The 20,247-nt window shown below is 38.9% G+C and overlaps 1 protein-coding gene across 1 annotated transcript in view; it reads right to left on the bottom strand.

Annotated features, from left to right (window-relative positions):
* Nucleotides 1–753: 753 nt before the first annotated feature.
* Nucleotides 754–20,247, bottom strand: part of LOC104158981 (F-box-like/WD repeat-containing protein TBL1X) — a gene marked incomplete at its 5' end in the record, with an annotated part of 35,335 nt that continues 15,841 nt past the window's right edge. Inside the window, 10 exons of the mRNA XM_009696772.1 lie at nucleotides 754–1,148; nucleotides 2,191–2,292; nucleotides 3,073–3,238; nucleotides 4,412–4,539; nucleotides 6,978–7,052; nucleotides 8,525–8,646; nucleotides 12,895–12,955; nucleotides 14,510–14,607; nucleotides 14,711–14,774; nucleotides 17,716–17,857. Of these exons, the coding sequence (XP_009695074.1) occupies nucleotides 1,122–1,148; nucleotides 2,191–2,292; nucleotides 3,073–3,238; nucleotides 4,412–4,539; nucleotides 6,978–7,052; nucleotides 8,525–8,646; nucleotides 12,895–12,955; nucleotides 14,510–14,607; nucleotides 14,711–14,774; nucleotides 17,716–17,857 (985 nt within the window). The remainder of the gene's footprint in view (nucleotides 1,149–2,190; nucleotides 2,293–3,072; nucleotides 3,239–4,411; nucleotides 4,540–6,977; nucleotides 7,053–8,524; nucleotides 8,647–12,894; nucleotides 12,956–14,509; nucleotides 14,608–14,710; nucleotides 14,775–17,715; nucleotides 17,858–20,247) is intronic.

Below are 20,247 nucleotides of genomic sequence, written 5' to 3'. Positions count from 1 at the left end.
CTTACAGCACTTTCTGAGAGAGAAGAGAAAAAGGATACTGCACCTTTCATGTTCCTTGGACTCTGTGTCATTCTTTTTGCTTGAATTACACAACTGGTCTACATTTGGTGGCCATTTTAGGCTTTTAAAACTGTTTAACATAAAAAATATTTTTTTTCCAAAAATACACTGGGTTCTTTCTGTTAAAAGTCATCTTTCTCCTGTAAAAATCTTCCCCAGCACTGCATTCTTATATAAAGCACTTATTACACAATTTGCTGAAAGTGCCCTTGAGACGCTAAGATCTGAAGCATGGAGGATTTTTTTTTCTTTTAAACGGAGAGAGAGAAAGGAAAAGGAAGAGAGAAAAGAGAGGAGAAGCAGTCTGTCAAAAATTTTCATTGTCATGTCCACCTGGCTGCATCTACTATGGGCATACAGGGAAAAAAATAAAAAAAAAAAAGGGCAAGAAGAAAGAGGAGGAAAAAAAGGAAGGCGAAGTTGGGAGTGGAAGGGAGAAATAAAAGGAAAACAAAAGTTTCATCCTAAGCCTGGGATCCTCCAGGCTGTAATATTCCAGCTGATAGAAAAACCACTGAACAAAAAAAGTAGTCTAGAAAATAGAAAGTGTTGTGATTACAAAGTTGAGCATTTCATCAGTACAAACTGGTCTTTGAACGTCCTTTGGGAGAGCAACTGTAGTGTCCAAATTGGAAGGAAAAAATACAACACCGCATGGAGGAGGATTTTTTTTCCCTTTTGGTTTATCACAGCATTTTTCTTTTTTTTTTTTTTTTTATTAATTTTTTTTGGCACAGCTTTTTTTTCCCAGCCATCAGAGCAAGTTCTCAGACGCAAACCAAACAGTGCAATGCCTAGCTGGTGGCTTCATGCTTCCAAGGCTGAATGTTCCAGGTGGAAACCATTCCCTCCCCCTCTGAAGTGACTGTGTTTTTACTCCTTGATGAAGGTTACGGACAAAATACTAGACACCTGTGGCCAGGGAGAGTTGGTTTCATGGTACACTCTAACTTTGTTCAAGTTCGTACAGTTCTGGAGCTGTTAAGAATAGTTTTGAAGAGTGCTTCTCCCCACACATTCACTGCTGGTCCATTTGAAATTTCCTCTAAAACATTTCACTTTTACTTCCGCAGATCTAGAACACAAACCTGGAGAGAAAAGACTCAGCATTAAAAACCATTTCTGAAGGTGATGTGGAAGTCCTATTCCTATACGGCCCCGTACACGGACTGATCCGCCAGCTGTATGTTATAGTCCCCAGATTCAAATCAGCCTGGCTCAGGTACCCGTTCACATGCACACGAGTCAGGGAACAAACCGACGTGGGAGAAAACCCAAGTGAAAACCATACACTTAACATTTAGCTGGACGTTCACTGGATTTCAAACAAACATTTTGGTGGTACATCCCAGATAAGACTATGGGCTCTATTAGTTGCCTAAATACAGTCAAATAGCACAACTAAGCTCAAGCAACTGAATCTTGTCGTAGGTGTACCCTTGGTTAAAACCAGTTGAAAAATACTGCTCTAAAGTAGTTAGGCCAGCCAGCCACATAGGAGAGTTATTTCAAAATCTGTAGAGTGTGTTATAACACCTGTGCGTCCTTCACAAGCTGATCATGCTACAGTTGAAATTTTTTAAAAGTAACATTAACAGCAAAAATAGTAATGAATAATCAGTATCTTTACGGCAATATTTCTCCTTTAGCACCATGTGATGAAATCTTTGGGCATCATGTTGAAAAATTCTTCCTTTAGGTACTATTCAAGGGTAAACTTCTGTGGGATAAAACTCAGAAAGCCCCAGGACAACTGTTTATTAGAGAGTTGACTGCTGTGATCTCACAGATGAGATAAATGATGTTAGAAGCAACTCTACTGTTGTTCTTATCTAATATGCGTTTAAAAGTCATTCCCATCTTCAGCAACATTCACCGATTTCACAAGCATTCTTTGTTTCTAATAGGAACACCACCTCCTAGTATTCAAAACCTTTCAAAGCAGGACGTTTTTAATATACTGCACAGAGCTACTTATGGACGTCTCAGCTGCCTACACCTTCAGCTCTGTTCACAGGAGGCGATACGGCATGGATGTTTTTTGTTGACACGCTCCAGAAGAGCGTGTCACCATTTACAATGTGTAAAGCAAGATACCACCCACCATTTACAATGTGTAAAGCTCCTTACCGATCCGTCTGATGCGCTTGCTCCCACTTTGTCTCCTCTAGCATTCCAGCAGACTTCAAAGATGCCCCCGGTGCCTCGGTAGCTATGTACTAGAGTTCCACTCTACAAAGCAAAATAGCATGCAAACGTTTGATACAGAAGATCCCCTTCTTTTTCTCTGTCGCGTGGCGCTACATTAAAAAGAAGAGGGTGGTGGCGAAGGGGAGCTATTCGTATCACCGGGCTATGGTCATCTCCATAAGGTGCTGAAGTTAGGGAATTGGTCTTTGATAATGAAGAGAAACAGGTGCCTTCAGAAAGCAATTTACAGTAGAACTCTTAGACATCTGTTTTTGTCAACTCTGTAACAGTAAAGGGCTGGAGAGTTCAGCCCGGGGCTCTTCTCTAAAGTTTGTTGTTAATTCAGGCTGTGAGGCATCAGTATCCAAAATTAAATCCGTGGGACTACAATGTCCCGCTTTTCTCCAGAATATCCCCAGTCTGTACACCCTTTGTATCTATCATCCCCTCACCACAAAGTACAAGCCACGTGCGTCAGACTCACAACTGAACTCAGCTTGTTACTAAACACAAGTATCCCTTCTTTCTAAGAATCAATCCACACCTCTGCTTCACAAAGGTGACGGCACAACGAAACGTACCTATTTTCATGTACGCTAGGTGTTTTAGCATACAAAGAAGCCTGAACAGAAATGTTCTGGACAGTCACCTCACTCCACCTGAGTGACTCAACTGTTATGCTGGGATTTGCATCAGTCAATACATTCAGGTTCACCTTGGCTGGCAGGCCATACGCTACAGAGGTACATACATTTTCCATTTAAGCCTTTGCTATTAATGTGTCATCTAAACCAGATGTGCTTCCATGAAGCAAAACAGTACCTGAGTATTCCATATATGGACACATTTGTCAAAGGACCCACTGGCTAGGTATTTTCCATCAGGACTAAAAGCTACACTGTAGACAGGCTCTTGATGTTTTGTTAACGTATGGATGCAGACTCCTCGGTCAACGTCCCACAGCCGAACAGTGGAATCAAACGAAGCACTGCAAGAAGCATTCAAACACAAGCATGTCTTAATTCAGGTGTTAATCAAGTTGTAGTTTGATACTGTAAATGTTTTAAGAGAATACCACAGTTGTTTATTCTTGGCTAAGCAAGAAATAATGTTTCAAACAGAAAAGCTAATATGCACTACAGCCTTTACGTTTTTTCTGACAAGAACTGCATCTACAGAACTGAATTCTTGTATGAGGGCCCTTTGAGTTTATCCAGGTGCGCTGTACATAGGATCAGATCACTAGCCCTAAGAGGACCAAGCTCCCTCCTTTTGAGATTCTACCTGCTATTATTCAGGAACGGCAAATATATATTGTCATTAATAGGATAAATGGTTCCAGAGAGGTCTTATTCCTAATGGATTTGCATTATTTAATGCATCAGCATTCTGTAACTCTCTAGAACTACGCTTCTTTTCACTTTGTTTCAGTGTTGTTTTTTGCTACATGCCATCTGAATACCAACCTGTGGGCTTAGGGAAAGGCAAAGGAAATAATTGGCATTAAATATCATACTAAAAGAACAACTCTAAGAAAGTGAAGTTCTTCCCTGTCCACTCCCAGACTAAGGAGTCAAATAAATAAAACAGATTTGATACAACTCCTCCCCAAACTGAATACACCATGAACTGCTTTGACAATCCCATGGTACTACCATCAATTGGCATTCTACAAGTAGACATATTTCCTAAACTCAAAAAAAAAAATTCTAACAGATTCTCAAGTGGAATTTTACAAATTATCCAAACTTTTCGCTGTTAGGTAACAAGGCTATAAAAATTGTCAATATCTGCCCAGGTGAGCTGTGTGACCCTGGTTAGAACATATTCCCACCAGCTGAATGGGCTGCCACCTGCCTCATTCAGCACTTTCATTCACAACAACGGGATGCTGGATGTGAAGGTGCAATTCCAAGTTTACAATCCTTTTATCGAGGCAGCCAACAAGTTAAATATCACATGGCTCCATTTTCCCTCTTTTTCTTCTTCCTTTTTCAAATGAGATTCCTTTCCCTTTGTATCCATCCCCCTGATTTATGAACTCAGGTACTTTTTACTGGAATTGTCTGCAGGGAGACTGACAGGAAGGTGACAGTAGGGTTACATGTCAGAAAGACGATTCTCCTCCTTGGTAGGCAACAGAAAGAGATCTATTTTTTACCTTGCTAACATGATGTTGGAGTTTGGGTTGCTGGTGCCTGGTCCTGTAGGACTCCATTTGATAGTATAAATCTCTTTGCTGTGAGCCTGAAGATCATGTACACAGGTATCTTGCTTCATACTCCAAATCTAAGTCAGAGTAATTAAGAAGGGGAAAAATAGCAATGTTACTAATCTCTTCTCAGCTGAATTTTTTCAGGTCTATGTTATTCTTACCATTTGTTTACTTAAGATCTCGACACACATGTGAGCACATAAACATAACTTAACTTATTAATGCAGTAGTTTGGCACACATGTTAGAATAACCCCGTCAGGGGAAAGAGCTGCACATTTAATAGTATTTATTCAACAGATAAGAAGAACTAAATAGTTGCTGTACTGCCCATAGCCTGTAACTGCATTTTCATACAGAAGTTAAGCTACTTTATTTAGAGAGGTTTAACTTAAACTTCAAGTCACACATTTCAACAGCAGTCATTTTAAAGAATGAAAAGAAAGTTTCAATAACTGCTTAGAACCTAGTAATTTTCTATTATGCCAGTAAAATTCTCCTTTTCCTCCCAAACTCCATTTGTTTTCCTCATGTTTTTAACAGCACAGACGACAGAAGACGATCAGCTATTTATGCAGTGTTACACGGCCAAACACTTCAGCATGAGATAAAGAATATGCTCAACAGAGACGACAGGTAATTTAGTACTTCTTTTCTTCAGCTAACTGAGAAAATAAGCTGAAGTTAGTTTACAGCAGGGAAAATAACTCAAATTTAGTCAATCAGTTTCACAGAGATACCAAAAATGAGTAATGATTTAACTCACTTGTTCTAAGTGTGCACTATGAGGGAAAAGATGGGTTTTTATGCTGAATTTTCATCAGAATACCCGAGTCTGCTTTTGGAAATGTTACAGAAAGCTTAGCCATGTTCTATGGCTAACGGGCAACACATTCCAAGAAGTTGTAGGAAAATATCAAGAACTCCCCCAAAAAAAGAGAATAAAAAGAAGCCAGAAAGGCTCGGTTTCCAAAGCAAAAAGAAGAATAATAATAATTGCCTGAAGAGCATTTGCAGTCTCCATCACTGAAGGTTTTTTAAAAACAGGCAAGGCGGGGATAGCAAACCATTAGCTCTTGCGCCAAATTCAGCGGTCAGGAATTTGAACTGGTACCAACAACACTGAACCACAGTGGTTTTTAAAACACAGCATGCAACTGGGCACCAAAAAAAATGTGCTACTACTGGGTCAGGATGTTTAAGCAGAGTAATAATGGTTACTACAATAGGGCTTTGTGGCAGCATGCCAGACCAGGTGCTCTCTTTGAGTCTCTTCTAGCCCTGTTTTCTGTATATATCCAGTTCTGTGAGTAGTCCACAATAAGACATGTAGAATCCAGAGTGATGAAAACCCCAGTGGGTATGTGGCAAAGACAGAATAGAACTGAGCAGAAGTCAGGCTGCCTATGAAGAGGAAACATTCATAACGCTGACATTCACTTAGCTCTCCTCTACAAGTTCTGCTGCTCTCTCGGTTTCCGTTCTCACGCACAGGCTGCGTGCAGGCTAGAAACATCTCTTGATTCAGCTGGGTCCATCAGCAGTGGAAAGAGGGATAAGCCTTAATAACACAACTATACTACAAGAATACTGTATTACTTGTACAATTTTATCCACAAAAGTAAATCTTTCCTGGGATTGTTTGCTTTGCTTAAGGAACCAGCATAAACCAACAGCCTAGCAGGAGGGCTTTGCTGTTACAACATACAGCTATTCCTACACAAACATAGCCTTCATTCAATGTGGTTGGGAAAGGAGAAGGAGAGGAGTTTGGGCTGGAAAAGTTCTATTGTGAAAAGTATTTCTGCAAGCTCAGACTGCCCCTGCACTAGCAATATTCTGCCGGTACAGTGCAAGGGCCTAGGTGTGCTGGTAAAGCAGCCCACGCTGCCTGCGAGCCAGAATCCAGATTCTTTCCACCTAATTCCAGGCACCTAACAGCAGCATGTACACCAGCGGCGCAGCTGCCTTAGGCTTCACCTACAGTGAATGGATAAAGATAGGCATCTTCAGAGAGCAATTCAGATTTTTGGTGGGCTCTGAGTATATATGTTGTGTCCCATTGCTTAGTTCAAGGCTATTAAAAAAAGAAAAAAAACCTTTCAAACAGCTCTAATGAAATTATGCAGAAAAAAGAGCCCAAAGGGAAAGAAAACTCTTTATTTTTATATTCTTATCAAAGTGTAACCAATAGACTGCTTCTTAGCATAGGGACTGTGCTTCTGATGACAGGCAAGCAGGTGTATGTATATGTGTTTATGTAAACTACAACTATTCCGTGACAGGGACATATCAGTCACATAACACTTATTTGGATAGGATATTTCAGTTTTCCCAGGGGCTGCTTCTCTGTGTTCAGTCTTTCAGATTGGTTTTAAGAAATATGGGACAAAATGAAACTGTTGTTCACGCAGAGTTTTAAGTCACACAGTGCCATCGTCCCGGAGAAGATTAAAAAACAGGCATAATTTTTGTCTGTACTTTTGGAACAGCAGAAATGGAAATTATATTACCTTTAATGTCATATCATCGGAGCAAGACGCTAGTAGCATGCCAGATGGGTCCCATTTGATTGCATTAACCTCGTTCTGAAATAAAAAGAGTGATTTTATTAAGGAAATATTCCGGTTACCTGCACTGTCCTGGGCACGCAGCAGAGGGCTCTCAAGGCTCGCACATGCAACAAGTTCAACCACAAACTACAGCCCTGGTTGCTTCATGGCTGAACAAAAAGCTTCTGTAACACGTTATTTCAGCGTCATTTAGGAACGGTAACCATTTTGTGTTTGTGAACAATAGACACAATCAGCCTTCTGATACGTGCTCTGGCACAAAGTCTCTCATACCCTTTCTTCATCTGCTAGGATTTAAATAAGTCCTTAAACCAGACAGATTGATGATACAGCATTAACTTCTTTTTAAAATGGAGATATTTCTTCGGTTAATATTCTGTAGATCTCGGAGATACAAATTTTCAACAGAAAATACTGGTGGGGTGTAAAGTTTTATGGAGTTTATAATCCTTAGTATTGCAGCTTTACAACAATGCTGGTCTCTCTGAAGAGAGGTATATGTGCAAATGAAATCCAGGATGCAATATGGAATAGTTCATGATGCTTTCTCTATCAGTCTTTCTAGTACTCTGTAATTAACTAAGCCTAGTGTATCCCCTTGGTAATCACCAGGTTTTCTGTGCTTTTTTTGAGGGTCATACAGATGGAGAAAAAAAACATTTCATAAAAAGGGAAAGATTGTTGTTAAAAATGTAAATTGGCTCAGGGTCTCAGTGAAAATAATCCTGGAAAATATTTAATTTTGTTTTATCCATTTCACATGTTTCAGTGATAATTAAAAGGAACTGTACAGATATTTGAAGTAAAAATTTGGATCATGTGTAAAATGGTGCATTTCATATAATCACAAAAGCACCAGTCTGTTGGCAGGAATGTGCAACCAGACGTGAAATATCAGTTTAATATCAGTTTAACCATTGACTAGATAAAGATCTCCAAATGCACAATTTTTCCTCAGTGGGGAGACAGCAAGTTCTGGAAGTTAGTATCTAAATTACAGGTCAGTATATGATAGCAGTTTTCTCATGAATGAAAGCTAGAAAAACTAGTCTTTGACAGTCATTAAATATCACCAGGAAAAGAGGGGGGAAATACATCCTCAATATATCTTATTAGATTAAATTGATTCTAAAACTGAACAATGGCTGGAGGTAAATTGTTCTCTCCTTATTCATAGTTCTCATTTACTAAAGGAAATTAAGCCAGTGGAAAACAAAATCGTATTTATTAATGTGCCCTTAGTCTGCAGCTCATGCTACATATAAATAGTCTCACTGTTTAAGCTGCAGGTTTGGCCTCCTGCGGTGATTTAGAACAGTTTATCCCTTCTCACAGGCGGTGAATCACTCCCAAGGAATATGGTTTTAGGGAAGCAATGGGATCTAACACCTTTGGTGCTAGAACACACCCTGCAAACACATCATCCGCCATCATTGTAACATGCTGCTGTGACTTCATCGCTAACATTTTGGTCTTCTTAAACTTACTGTGTGTCCTTGAAAGGTTTTAACGGGACGATCACAGCCAAGTCTGCATACATGAATGCACATGTCAGTGCTGCAGGAGGCAAACGTAGTGTTGTTCTGCCAGTCTACATCCAGAGCAGGAGCTGTGAAGTACAAACCACGGAACGAACATCAGGGAACACGGCAAAGAAAACAGCTATCTCAAATAATTTTCCTCCTGTCACCTGTCTGGATCGAACAGACTGAAAGCTAGTTCTTGGCCTGTCACCTACCACAGGGATGACAGGGACTGTCTCAAGGGCACAAATTATTTTTTCTCTTGCAGTGGGTAATCTGGATGCTTTGCGTGGCATCTGTTTATAAGAACCTTTGGGTTAAGTTACACGAGAGGGGGCAAAACAATCTACCTCCACCCTCCCCGCTCCCAGCTACACACATCTCTTGGGCCATTTCTACCATTCATTCCTCTGTAAGCCAGTTCAGCAAAGAGCCTGGATGAAAACTAATCCAGAAAAAACACAGATAACTTCAGCTGGGTTAGAAAAAATGTTCCTGTGAATGCCAGACACAAGACATGGGAGGGAGAAGAAGCAGGTGGCCATTTTCCTTTGCGCTAGCTTCATACAACCACCGACACAAACCTATCCTTCTGTGCAGACACATCGATTAATAATACCTATGTTCAGTTTAATTTGGTTGGGGACTGATTTAAGATAGGTACATTGACCAACCTGATCCGAAACAAGAGGAAGAGTTTCTGTAGAGGGTTTGGCATTAACAAGGACGGAACTAATGAAACTTTGGACACAGATAGCACATGAACATGTAACTACTGCCTGTGTGCAACACACACACTTTGCAAAAATTGTGGAAAAAACATGAAAAAAACCTTTTACAGCATGTCTCTGCAGACTAAAAGCATGTACAGGAGTAAGAAGGAAATCCTGACACAGAGCTTGCTTGTGTTTCTACGACGCAGTTTTGTTTTTTTTGCCCAGGAAAGAGTTCAGCTACCCTCCAGAGGATGACATAAGACTTGCTATAATCTAGAAATCTTCATTCTCAGCACCCTCCTGTGAGAAGCAAGTGCATCAGAATGAGACCAGCACATGGGGAAACAAAGTCGAATCTCTTTCTGGCAACAATACAATGCAAGTTTATCATTAAAATGAAACCTAGAAATGCCTTATTCAAGTATGTTCCGAAAAATACTTTTGTAATACAGAGGTGAAAAGAGATCTGTTCTGCCAAGCTTATTATATTTAAATGTGATTTAAATGTGCTTTTTCCTGCTGTAATTTTTATGAACTGAAAAACGAGATTGATCCATGTCACCTTCCAAATCATCAGGTAGCTCTCTAAATGAGAACGGAGGGCTGAAATTGTTTCATATACACAAGTATTTTTTAGAATATTAATGAAAAAGCTCAATAATTCTGTGTGACAGGAAAGGAATTTCGACACTGCAGAAATATAAAGGAAATTTGTGTGAGGAAGGCAGGTTACTTCTGAGTTTTCCAATGAACACGAATGGGGATCAGGAAACAGTAAAGGATTTTATTTCTTTAACTGACTGTTTGTCTTTCTTTTTATGCTGCAAGCTTTGTAGTAATCTTTCAGAGCAAACAAAAATCTATCTTCATTAATCGCAATATGCCTTCAGGGCTAATATCTAGTATGATATGTATGAGCTGAAAAGTAATTTTCTGAGAGCTATTGGCACCCTTAAAGCACTGGATTTGCACTGCGGCATAATTTTAATCACAGAGTGTTGATAATTAATACTGATTCATTTATTGGTGTATTTAATCATATGTTTACTGGATAAGTACCTACATAAAATGGTCTGGAAAAAACAACCAAACGTGTTTTTTGATGCAAGTAATCGAACTGCCAAAGTGTCTCCAAACCCACAGGATACTAGCCAATTGTATAAAAACAATTAGAATGTCATCTAATAAAAGCAGCAACAAATCTTTAAGAAATGAAGCTGAAATAAAACCCAACACAATAAAAGTGTTACAATAAGTACCAGTTAATTTAAGCTTTTTCTGAACAAATTTAGGTGTGATTCAGGATTAGAAGCTGAGAAGAGGATAGTTAAGCGTCTGCAGGCAGAGCACTTGGATGTCTAAAACTAGGTCATACAAATACCTCTTACGGTATCACTTAATCAATTTGTTCCTGCATGCAGGATCTTGAGTCCACATCTATCACCAGGTGTCAAAACTGGATTATTTCACTCCATTTTAAAGACATAAACTTTGTGCATATATATTTTGATCAAATGCCCTATAATGACTCATAGTTTTGCAAAGAGTAATGAAACCCTAGAAACTACTTATCCACATACATACCTATTTTGACCTTAAAACCTTGAAGTTACGTGGGAACAACAACGATATAGAGGCCTTCAAGACTTAGACAAAGGTCTTCCTTATGTATTTTAAGATGACAGTTTTGTTCATATGGCTGTAAACCAAACAAGTGGTTGTAAAGCAGCCGAGAGTAAAAAACAATCATGTTATTCCCAGGCCAACTATCTCCAGACTTCAAAGAAGTATGCAAAAAGGTACGCCACACAAGTATGTGTTAAAGGAACTGTACTCTGTCTAGACTAGACTTTTAATTGTTAAAATGCCATCTTTAATCCTTGTGTAGGCAAGGTTTTCAGATTCCAGATATGGAAAGGAATTTGCTGTTAATTTGTTCTGGGGAATAAGTGAGGCAAAGAGGACAAGGTGAGGTCTTTGTGGCTTTAGATTTATGTGAGGACAAAGGCTCAAGCTGATTTTAAGGGACTTTTTGTAGAACATATGCTTTTGGCCTATCAACAATTTCCTTAATAACAAACTGCTTTACTTCCCTATGAAATCATATTTGAAATAATGAAAAAAAAAAAAGTGTCTCCACGTCTCCACTTCAGTTGTGTCTTACGGTCCAACGACAAACAGCGTGCATAAGATTTCTTTAAAAATTCCATTAATGCAGATGGACATTGGCATATTGCATTGGAAGATGCAGTTAAGTTTTCAACTTGCTAAAAGGGGAATGGAGTGATATGTCCTTCATGCACATCGCTGCTAAGACAGCTGCACATCAGTGAACATGATTCTGAAGGGGCAACCAAATTCTGAATCCACAACTGCTTAGATCAATAGTTAGGGATCAGAAGGCTTAAGAGTCTCATTAACTACACCGTTATACAGTGCAAAGTTTGCTTTTATGGAACAGTTATGACAGATAACTAAATGCCACAGTGAGAAAATCTGTCAGCAGCCACTGACTCCTCCAAACTGACAGTTGCATTAATGAGCGAGAAGATGAGTGACAAAAATGCAGAGTATGGATCTGCTGTGTGCGTGGACATACTTTTTGTCTTCTGTTCAATAACCATTTCAATTGCTACTGCATATTAATAACATCTGTGAAAATGTGAGAATAAGAACAACTAGAAGCTGAGTTGAAAAGCATGCACAAATTAAGGCTTTAAAATTAGCAGCAAAATACATGTTTTTAAACACCATTAAGCACCTTGTGAAAGCCTGCTGTATTTAAAAATGGATTAGTTACAGTGAACACACAGGAAGATGAACATTTTTGGCATTAGAATCTGGAACGTTTTGGTGGTTTTAAACTCAGATTGACTATGTCCCTTAAAAATTCTTCACTGCAAAAACTTACCCAGTTTGGATCATGAATTCAGTCATCATCTTACAAGTCTGGTCTCGGGTGAATTTAAGATTACGTCAATGATTGCCTGTTACTCAAGATTACTTAGTGTCTGTGACATCTCCTGTCTTTTTGAAGCAGATCAGATCTACAAACGACCATCCAAGTAAGGTTTTGGTACAGCAAAGTTTTGAAACCCAAGGTTGGCAATTGACTTCTGATAATCAGAGAAAGCACATACTGAAGAACTTCAAGTCAAAATTAAAAGCTAAGAAATTCCTGGGGACCTTCATGCTTGCAGTGGTGAATGCAAGCTGCATGAGAGATCCACCTGCCTCTGTCTCAAGTCAGCTTCGTTGCAACAGGAGCAGAAAGAGTGAAAGAGATCCCAGACACCTCCACCAAAAAGTCTCTTCATAAATCACCACTTGGTACCATTCAAGCAACATAGATAACGATAGAATCATTCAGCTAGGCAGACATGGCTGGTCTATAAATCCTCTCTTAGGATCAGTTTGACTTTCAAAGCTGATTCTCACAGAACCCCATCTTTCTGAAAAAAGATTAAACCTACAAGCCAAGATACTTAGGATAGTTAAAACACAAAAAAGTTGGTTCAAACTTCTCTCAGGCAGATAGGTTTTAACAAAAGGATAAATTACATTGACAAAATTAAAAACTGCATTTCATTTCACTTACAAGAGTTAGGCAGAAATTACCTGAATGGAAAGGAAACTGCTGTTTAGCTTCTCCTGTGTGAGCATCCCAAATTATTGTTGTCTGCATCCAAAGGAACGGGGAGAAAAAAGATTAGTGACTGTTCAGCTCAGAGAAAACAGACAGTACTCTCACTGAGGAGCAATTCTAAAAGACGGATTGATAAAATTATTGACTGCAGAGAGCCTTGTGTGTTGAACAGCTGAAAAAACAGAATCACTTCCAAATATCACAGAATAATAACCTAAGTGTAGATAAAGAAGTATCACGCCTACAGAGGAAGCAATATAACTACTAAAAATGGGCATATTCTCTTCTGAATAATGCTAGAAGACAGCACTACACATTTTTAATAAGCATTTTGTTACAGCTGTTTCAGTTATCTTCTTCAAAGAAGACATTTTCCCCTTTTCAAAGATGCAAGTTGAATTCTGTTCCAAAGCTACATGATACTACATTTCTAACAATTAAACCACCAAGTGAAATGTTTATCTAGCAGCAGAGTACGTATCACTTCTTGCCACTGTGGTGGGACAGACTAAAGTGTCATTTGCTTGCTACAGGTTTAATCCATACTCACAGCACATGTAAGCAGTTCCCCTGGAGAGCTCAATACCACCTTTTGAGTGAACTGTCTATTTATTGGGAGCATATGCTTCCAGAAAATAAATTAAGGATGCCTCATCTCGCTGATAATGGATCATGTAAAGAATCACTGCTGTTATTGGGAATGTAAGTTTGCCAGAATACTGGAACTACCATTGGGAGACAAGTGTAGCTGAATATTAGTTTTATTCCTTTTAATACTGGCTTAGTTTCCATGTTCACAAGTATGTGAAAATATAGGGATTCATCTAGCCTACAAATCAGATGTACAAGCCTGAGCTAGTTTCCCCAGATTCCCTCTGTCAGTTGCTAGAGAGAAGCACTGTCAGTGCATCTCACCGTAACACAGGCCATGCAACCTATCACTCGGAAGTGCCATTTTTCTCTCCAAATTTTATAAAGGAAACCAAGGTTGACATACACATCTAATTTTTAGACATTGAAAGTTCAGCAAGACGAATGCCGTGTACTTTCCAGTTTCAGTTTTAATGGATTTGTGTTCATCATCAGTCATCTGTTCATTTTAATCTCTAATATGCACTCAGCTGTAACTACAATGTTTTGCTTGATTTTGAATTCAGAACTACCTTTTTTTTTTGCATATTTGCACAGAAAGCCATATAGATTTTATTCAAATAGAAGTGTTTCAATAATTAAATGAGCTAAAAGATTCAGTATCTTTAAGATCACTTCCTTCCTGGAAACAGTTAGTTGATAAAACTACAAACATAAGGACTGGAAGCAGTTCTTTCCTCAACTGAGACACATTTAAGATGCAATTTTACACAGGGGGCAAATGGAGTTGTTTTTTTTAAGTAAAATCTTTTACACAAAAATAGTACATATTTATGAAGGCTCAAAAATGTAATCAACATGCACTAAAACATATTAAAGAAAAGTAAACTCTCCAGGATGCCTAGAGGAGAAGAAAATAATCTTATGGAATTCAGCAGCACAAGCTCACTGAGTCAGCACATTTATATGTTAGAATAATGTATTTTTAAAACTCACTTTATCAACACCAGCACTTAAAATATAATTCCCCTTTTTGTTCCATTTCAGGGCAAATATTGGACCTTTATGTTGACCTAATGTGCTTGCAAGGTTACCTGGAATAAAGAAAAGGTTAATATTACGATTTGTTTACAAAGTAACCAAATTACAGTTCACTGCTGTTCGATGCTTAACAGCAATAAACGTTGTCTGACTTACCATCTTCTGTCCATATTCTTGCAAAACCATCATACGAGCCTGTAGCCAATAGTGTTCCGTCACTCTGTTGGGATTTATAGATATATGGCAAAGGTCAATACTAGATGAAATCAGTTTCAACCAACCTTTTTCTTTTCTTTCTTTTTTAAGGTTTGTGCATTGTGATTTATGGGAAATCTGAGTCCACACATCGAGACAGATTATACTATGATTTAAACCAAAGCTTATTACTACAGATAGCAAAGAGGAAATAAAACCCTCTAACATACTGTGAAATACTGGGCTACACCATCAGATAAGAGTCATTTAATCAAAAGGATTAGAAAAAGAAAACAAGGTGGAACAAATTCTATGGGATTCTTCCAGATAACAAACAGATACTACTTCTTAGGCATAAAGAGACTATACAGCACCAACAGATCATCTAAATCCTGACTAAATCCCAGTTCAGTGAAATTCAGGCATCTATACTTGAAAGAAGGATTTAAACACCTAAGCCACCTACACTCACAGTTAACACTTCGAGTGCCATCTACCACCAAGAAGTTGCGTCTTACTTAGAATCACAGAATCATTATGGTTGGAAGAGACCTCAAAGATCATCAAGTCCAACCGTACTTTGTCTGAACCCAGACCCCCACACATGCTCAGAGGCACTGTACCATGACGGATAGCCTGAGAAAAGTTAGATTCGTGGGTCCCAATTAGGAGAAAAAAAGCCCAGGAATTGTAATCAGCAAATTACATGTATTCTGTAGGAGGGAGCCCTTCACCGAAGGGTATCTGCTGTGCAGCCAACGATGCTAGAGTTACTGAGCCAGAATGAGAATAATTAAAAAGGAACTTCACTCTGCAGTTTGGTGAGACGGGTACTGTGGGAGCTGGGCGTTTAGCCTTTGAACATTTCAGCCCCTGGGTTAGAAGTGAGATTCACCCCATTTACATCCAGACATCCAGAAGTTAGGAGTTAGTTTAAGAGAGTAACCTTGTCTTCCTCTATACCTAACAGCATCACCCACCTCTAGAGGGCAATTCATGATCCCATTTGCTTTAGACTCTGCCCAGATCAGCACGAAGGCACGTGTCTCTCTTTCTGCTGATTTAGAGGGAGTCTAGTTAACTAGTTTAGATGGTTAAATCTAAAGGGAGATGAATCCTACCCCTTGGTACCAAAGGATCTGAATATGGCCTCTAGAAATAAACTTTCTTATTATACCATAAATCACATAAGCCAGGAAAGAACCGATTTAACATCACCAGTGCGAACATTTCACAGTGAAATATGGTTAGTATTGTGGTTCTAAATAAACAATAAAGGCAGATGGCATTTCTAGTATCATGAATAGAAAATCAGGAAAATCATAAAATAATCCTTTAAAACATATGTCCACTCCAACCCTCCAAAAACAGTGAGTCAGAGCAGTTGTAGATTTAACTCAAAGGCACAATGATGTAGGGGGAAAAATATCAAAACCTAAGCCAACTTCATTGTGATACACACTTATCTGAACCACTGATGAGAGCAATGGTGATAAGAGCAAAGAGAAAAAAGGGAAGGAAAGCTCAGGGACCAGAGGTACAATTTATCCAAATTTGTTGGTGTCAATCCACATTCTTTAGAAAACTCAAAGTAAGTTGGAAGCACTTCAAGTGTTTAAATTCTGAACATTTCCTTACATTAAGTACTAGCACAATGCAAGTGAAGTATCAGTGATCAATGAAGTCTGGAAAGATACGGAACTACTACAGGAAATACTAGAGCATGCCCTATATGTTTTGGACAACTTTTCTCACAACTGTTCTGCACCTTTGCCTGTTTTCCTCTTTCCATTACTCTTTTCCTACTCCTCAATTCAGTTTTTCCTGACTATTTTTCTTCACCATGACATTCACAGGAAACAAGTAATGAACATTCTTGGGTTTTATCTTTATTTGCTTTGTTAACCTACCTCTGCTTTCTGTACTATTCACCAACTTCATGCATTGTGTCAAATATAAAATACATAGGGGAAGCTGATCTGTGCAGTGGCCTTATCTTTTACTTTTGTGAAGCACCTAGCTCACCTGAAGGACAGTAATATTGCAGTAAAGATTAATCGAATCTTGGTCTCTGGCCAGCAACTGAGACTGTATGTAACTGCTGAGAATCCTTTCTGGTACTTAATTTTTAATCTGTTTTCCGACAAAAACAAGACTAATGTGATCACCCTGTCTGTATTAATATCAGCAAAACAGACAGAATGCAAGTGATCTCAAAATTAATTAAGGTTCCTGCAAGGTCTTGTAAGTTCTTTTTACAATGCTTGGTGGCAGAAAGGAGACAAGAAGCAGCCTTAAAGCTGCCCAAAGACATTGCCCAGACACTGGGGATTCTTAACAATACCTGTCCTCTCTGCTCACTTCAGTCTTCTCTGTTCAGGACCATGCTATCTAAGATAGAAGGTTTTGCAGGATGAAAGTAAAAAAGGGATCAGGCAATACAGTTGCACGCAGAAGGTGGGTAGGTAAAGAGAGAATGACTGCACATGCTCCTACCAAGACAAAGACAATAATGTGAACATGTTTTGCTATGCACAACATAATTCAAACGAGAGAGGGTCTTGATAGTCCAACCTCAGAAAAAGCTTCGTGGGTGCTTATCTCTCCTTACGTGCCAAAATAAAGTGACTATGATATGCAAATACATTATTAATCAGGCTCCATTACTACACAGATTGCTTGTTTAATCTTCATTCTTAAAGTTAGCTAAGTTTATTTTTACCCATGTTCCTAAAATAGAGATATAAATACATCATTCTTAAGCTTGAAGATGGCAACAGTCCTGGAAAATTACAGCGTACAGGGGAAAGTTCATCCTATTATGAGTATTTGAAACAAGAGGTCAGTAGGTTAGGACAGAGCTTCTGGTCACCTCAGATATAAAAGATACGGAACAGCAGCTGTAATTGCCTCCAAATTAAATTTAGACAGTTAAAAACCATGCACAGTCTTAGAAGTTAGCTTACATTCCAGTCCAATGAAGTCACATCCTTATTGCTGGGGACATCGTGTCCTCCTTCTCTTATGCAGTGCCTCAAAACTAGTTGAGTGGAACCGCTGTTGCTGTTTTCATTGAGATTCCATATTCTGGCCGTTGAGTCTCCGGATCTATAAAAGCAATTGTGCAGAGATGAAAACTCCTCTTGATGTCAACCCAGCAAACAATGCAAAAACCTCTACTTCTGTTTTCATTGACAGAACATCACAGCCTTAAAAAATTAATTTTTCTTTCCCTCTGCATACTTTTTAAAAAATGCTAACACATATTTAAATTACACATATCATCTGAATCCACATCAACATTTGCTTTAGAAAAGTTTTACCTAAAATATATTTGCTTGCTCTCTACAGGTTACACTTCACACCTAAACCTGATACCACTGTAACTGAGATAGTCTGGGGAAACTCAATGTTACAAATACAACACTATGGAGATCCCAATAAAGACAGAAACGCAAAGGCTGTGCCCACGTGCCTCCCATAAGAAGTGTGCATGGGCCCATGAGCTCCAGACGGCTCACGGGTCCCTGGGGTCCTCAGGGAAGGGGACCTCGAGCAGTGCGACAAATGTGCTGCGGTACCAGGTCCCTGGTCCTGCCCGGGTTCCTCTGGCAGCAGGAGCAGGAGGTGAACTTAAGGCTGCTTTTAATTTGGCCATGACCCTTCCATAAGGTACTTCTGGTCAGAACACGGCCTCTGACAGAAGCTGTTTGCAAAACAGACTCTTAGCATTAAACCAATCTACAGAACCTCAAGATTAGGAAAGTAGAAAGGTAATTTAAATTTATTTTTAAAATTCATCTGAATTTCATTTTTTAAATTCATGTCTACAGGATCCTTTGCTGTCTTCAGCTTTGCTGCTTAGTTCATGTTGTTCAAAAAAGTGGCAAAACAACTATTGCCATAATAAGACACAGCCGGCATCAGGATTTTAATCTATTTTATAGACCGAGTATTTCCCAGGGAGATGTTTTTATTGCAAGCTGAAACCCCGACTTCATGTAGAAAAAGTTGTGAGGAGGAAGTGAACAGTTTATCATACTCTGCTCGTAAATAATATATTTCTTTTCACTTTGCATAAATCTTTCTTCCAATGGAAAACGTCTCTGAAGTCAGAAATCAATGTGCAATGGGGTGGAAGATATGCTGCTTTCTAGTTTATTGGGATTTGTCTCTTGCCCTCCCCCCTGGCTTTTTTCTAAACAATCAATAACAACAACCGCCAAAACAATCACAGTACCCTGGATTACTTGTTTTGTCCAGAGGGTAATTTTCATTTACGTGCAGTAAGTAGAATCTTGGAGCACAATTAGGATCTCTCTTATATTTCCAAGAATTCATGCAGTCTAGATGAAATTTCATCTACCTGATGTGTCAGCTTTTTCTTTTATTTAAAGTCATGACTAAAGCTTCCTTTCCTCTACAGTAACAAGGAGAAAAAGGCTTTTTTTGAAGACTAAAAACCTGAGATCCATTTTTGCTTTGATAAGCCATGTTTTACTGAAAAGGAAATCCATCGCAACAGAATATGAAATTTTCTTCTAGTCTACTAATAAAACATTTTAATTATTTATGCTAACAGTACCAGGCAAATTTTAAACACTCGACACATCTTCGAGTGCAAATATTGACCAATCAAGTATCGAATTTGATTGAGCTTTGGGTACTATTTTACCGATAATTTAGCCAAATTTTACATAAACAACAGTTCAACTGTAAAAGCAAAAACCCCTCCGCCTGCATCAGCGGCTCTGAGCAACGCTAGGTCACGGCACGCCTGGGGAATGTGCCCCCATCTCCTCTGAACCCTTGGTGTCACGCTCAGATGTGATGGCTGGCCAGCGTTTTCCCAGCCGAACCACAAGCTACTGCTGTACAGCCATTCTTTAATTTTTGGCACATATCTTTCATGTTAGTGATTAAGAAATAATTTGAATCAGGACAAATTTTGCCACCATACAGAGCTCTGACTGTAACGTAATGCCTTATTTCTTCAGAGGTCTGGAAAACTGAATAACAATTTTGCACATGTTGGCTAGAAAATTAACAAAGTTAATCACGAGGCTGAGAAGGAATATTTTTAGTTGTGATAATTTACAATAATGGGAACGTAAGTCTTTCACAGGCTTGGCTTATTGGTTAACAGGCTAAGTAGGAAATTCCTTCAGCCCTGGCTTCTCTCCTGTGTAAGACTCCGGGCCAGTTCTGCCCTCATTGTAATAATCCAGTTTGTTATTGGACCCTGTGAATAAAGTACTCAGTCATTTGGCTATCAAACACAATATCCTATTTGCTAGTTCTAAAAGGGTTATGGTTTGTTTTTCAACAGTTTTATTTAGTCAGTTTTCTGGCAATGCTTAGGCAATCTTATTTTCCAGTATTTTAATTTTGTTTTTCCATTTTCTTCTTCCTAAGGCTACATAAGCTATTATGTGTCCCTGCAGAGAGGCTTTATAAGCCTACCAGTGTGTGGCAGGGGTATTTGTGTGTCTTCCCTT

The sequence above is a fragment of the Cariama cristata genome, unplaced genomic scaffold (genome assembly GCF_000690535.1).
Source record: "Cariama cristata isolate BGI_N322 unplaced genomic scaffold, ASM69053v1 scaffold2413, whole genome shotgun sequence".
Lineage (NCBI taxonomy): Eukaryota > Metazoa > Chordata > Aves > Cariamiformes > Cariamidae > Cariama > Cariama cristata.
Note: the sequence above shows the minus strand (reverse complement) of the source record. Positions and strands in the feature narration are given on the sequence as shown.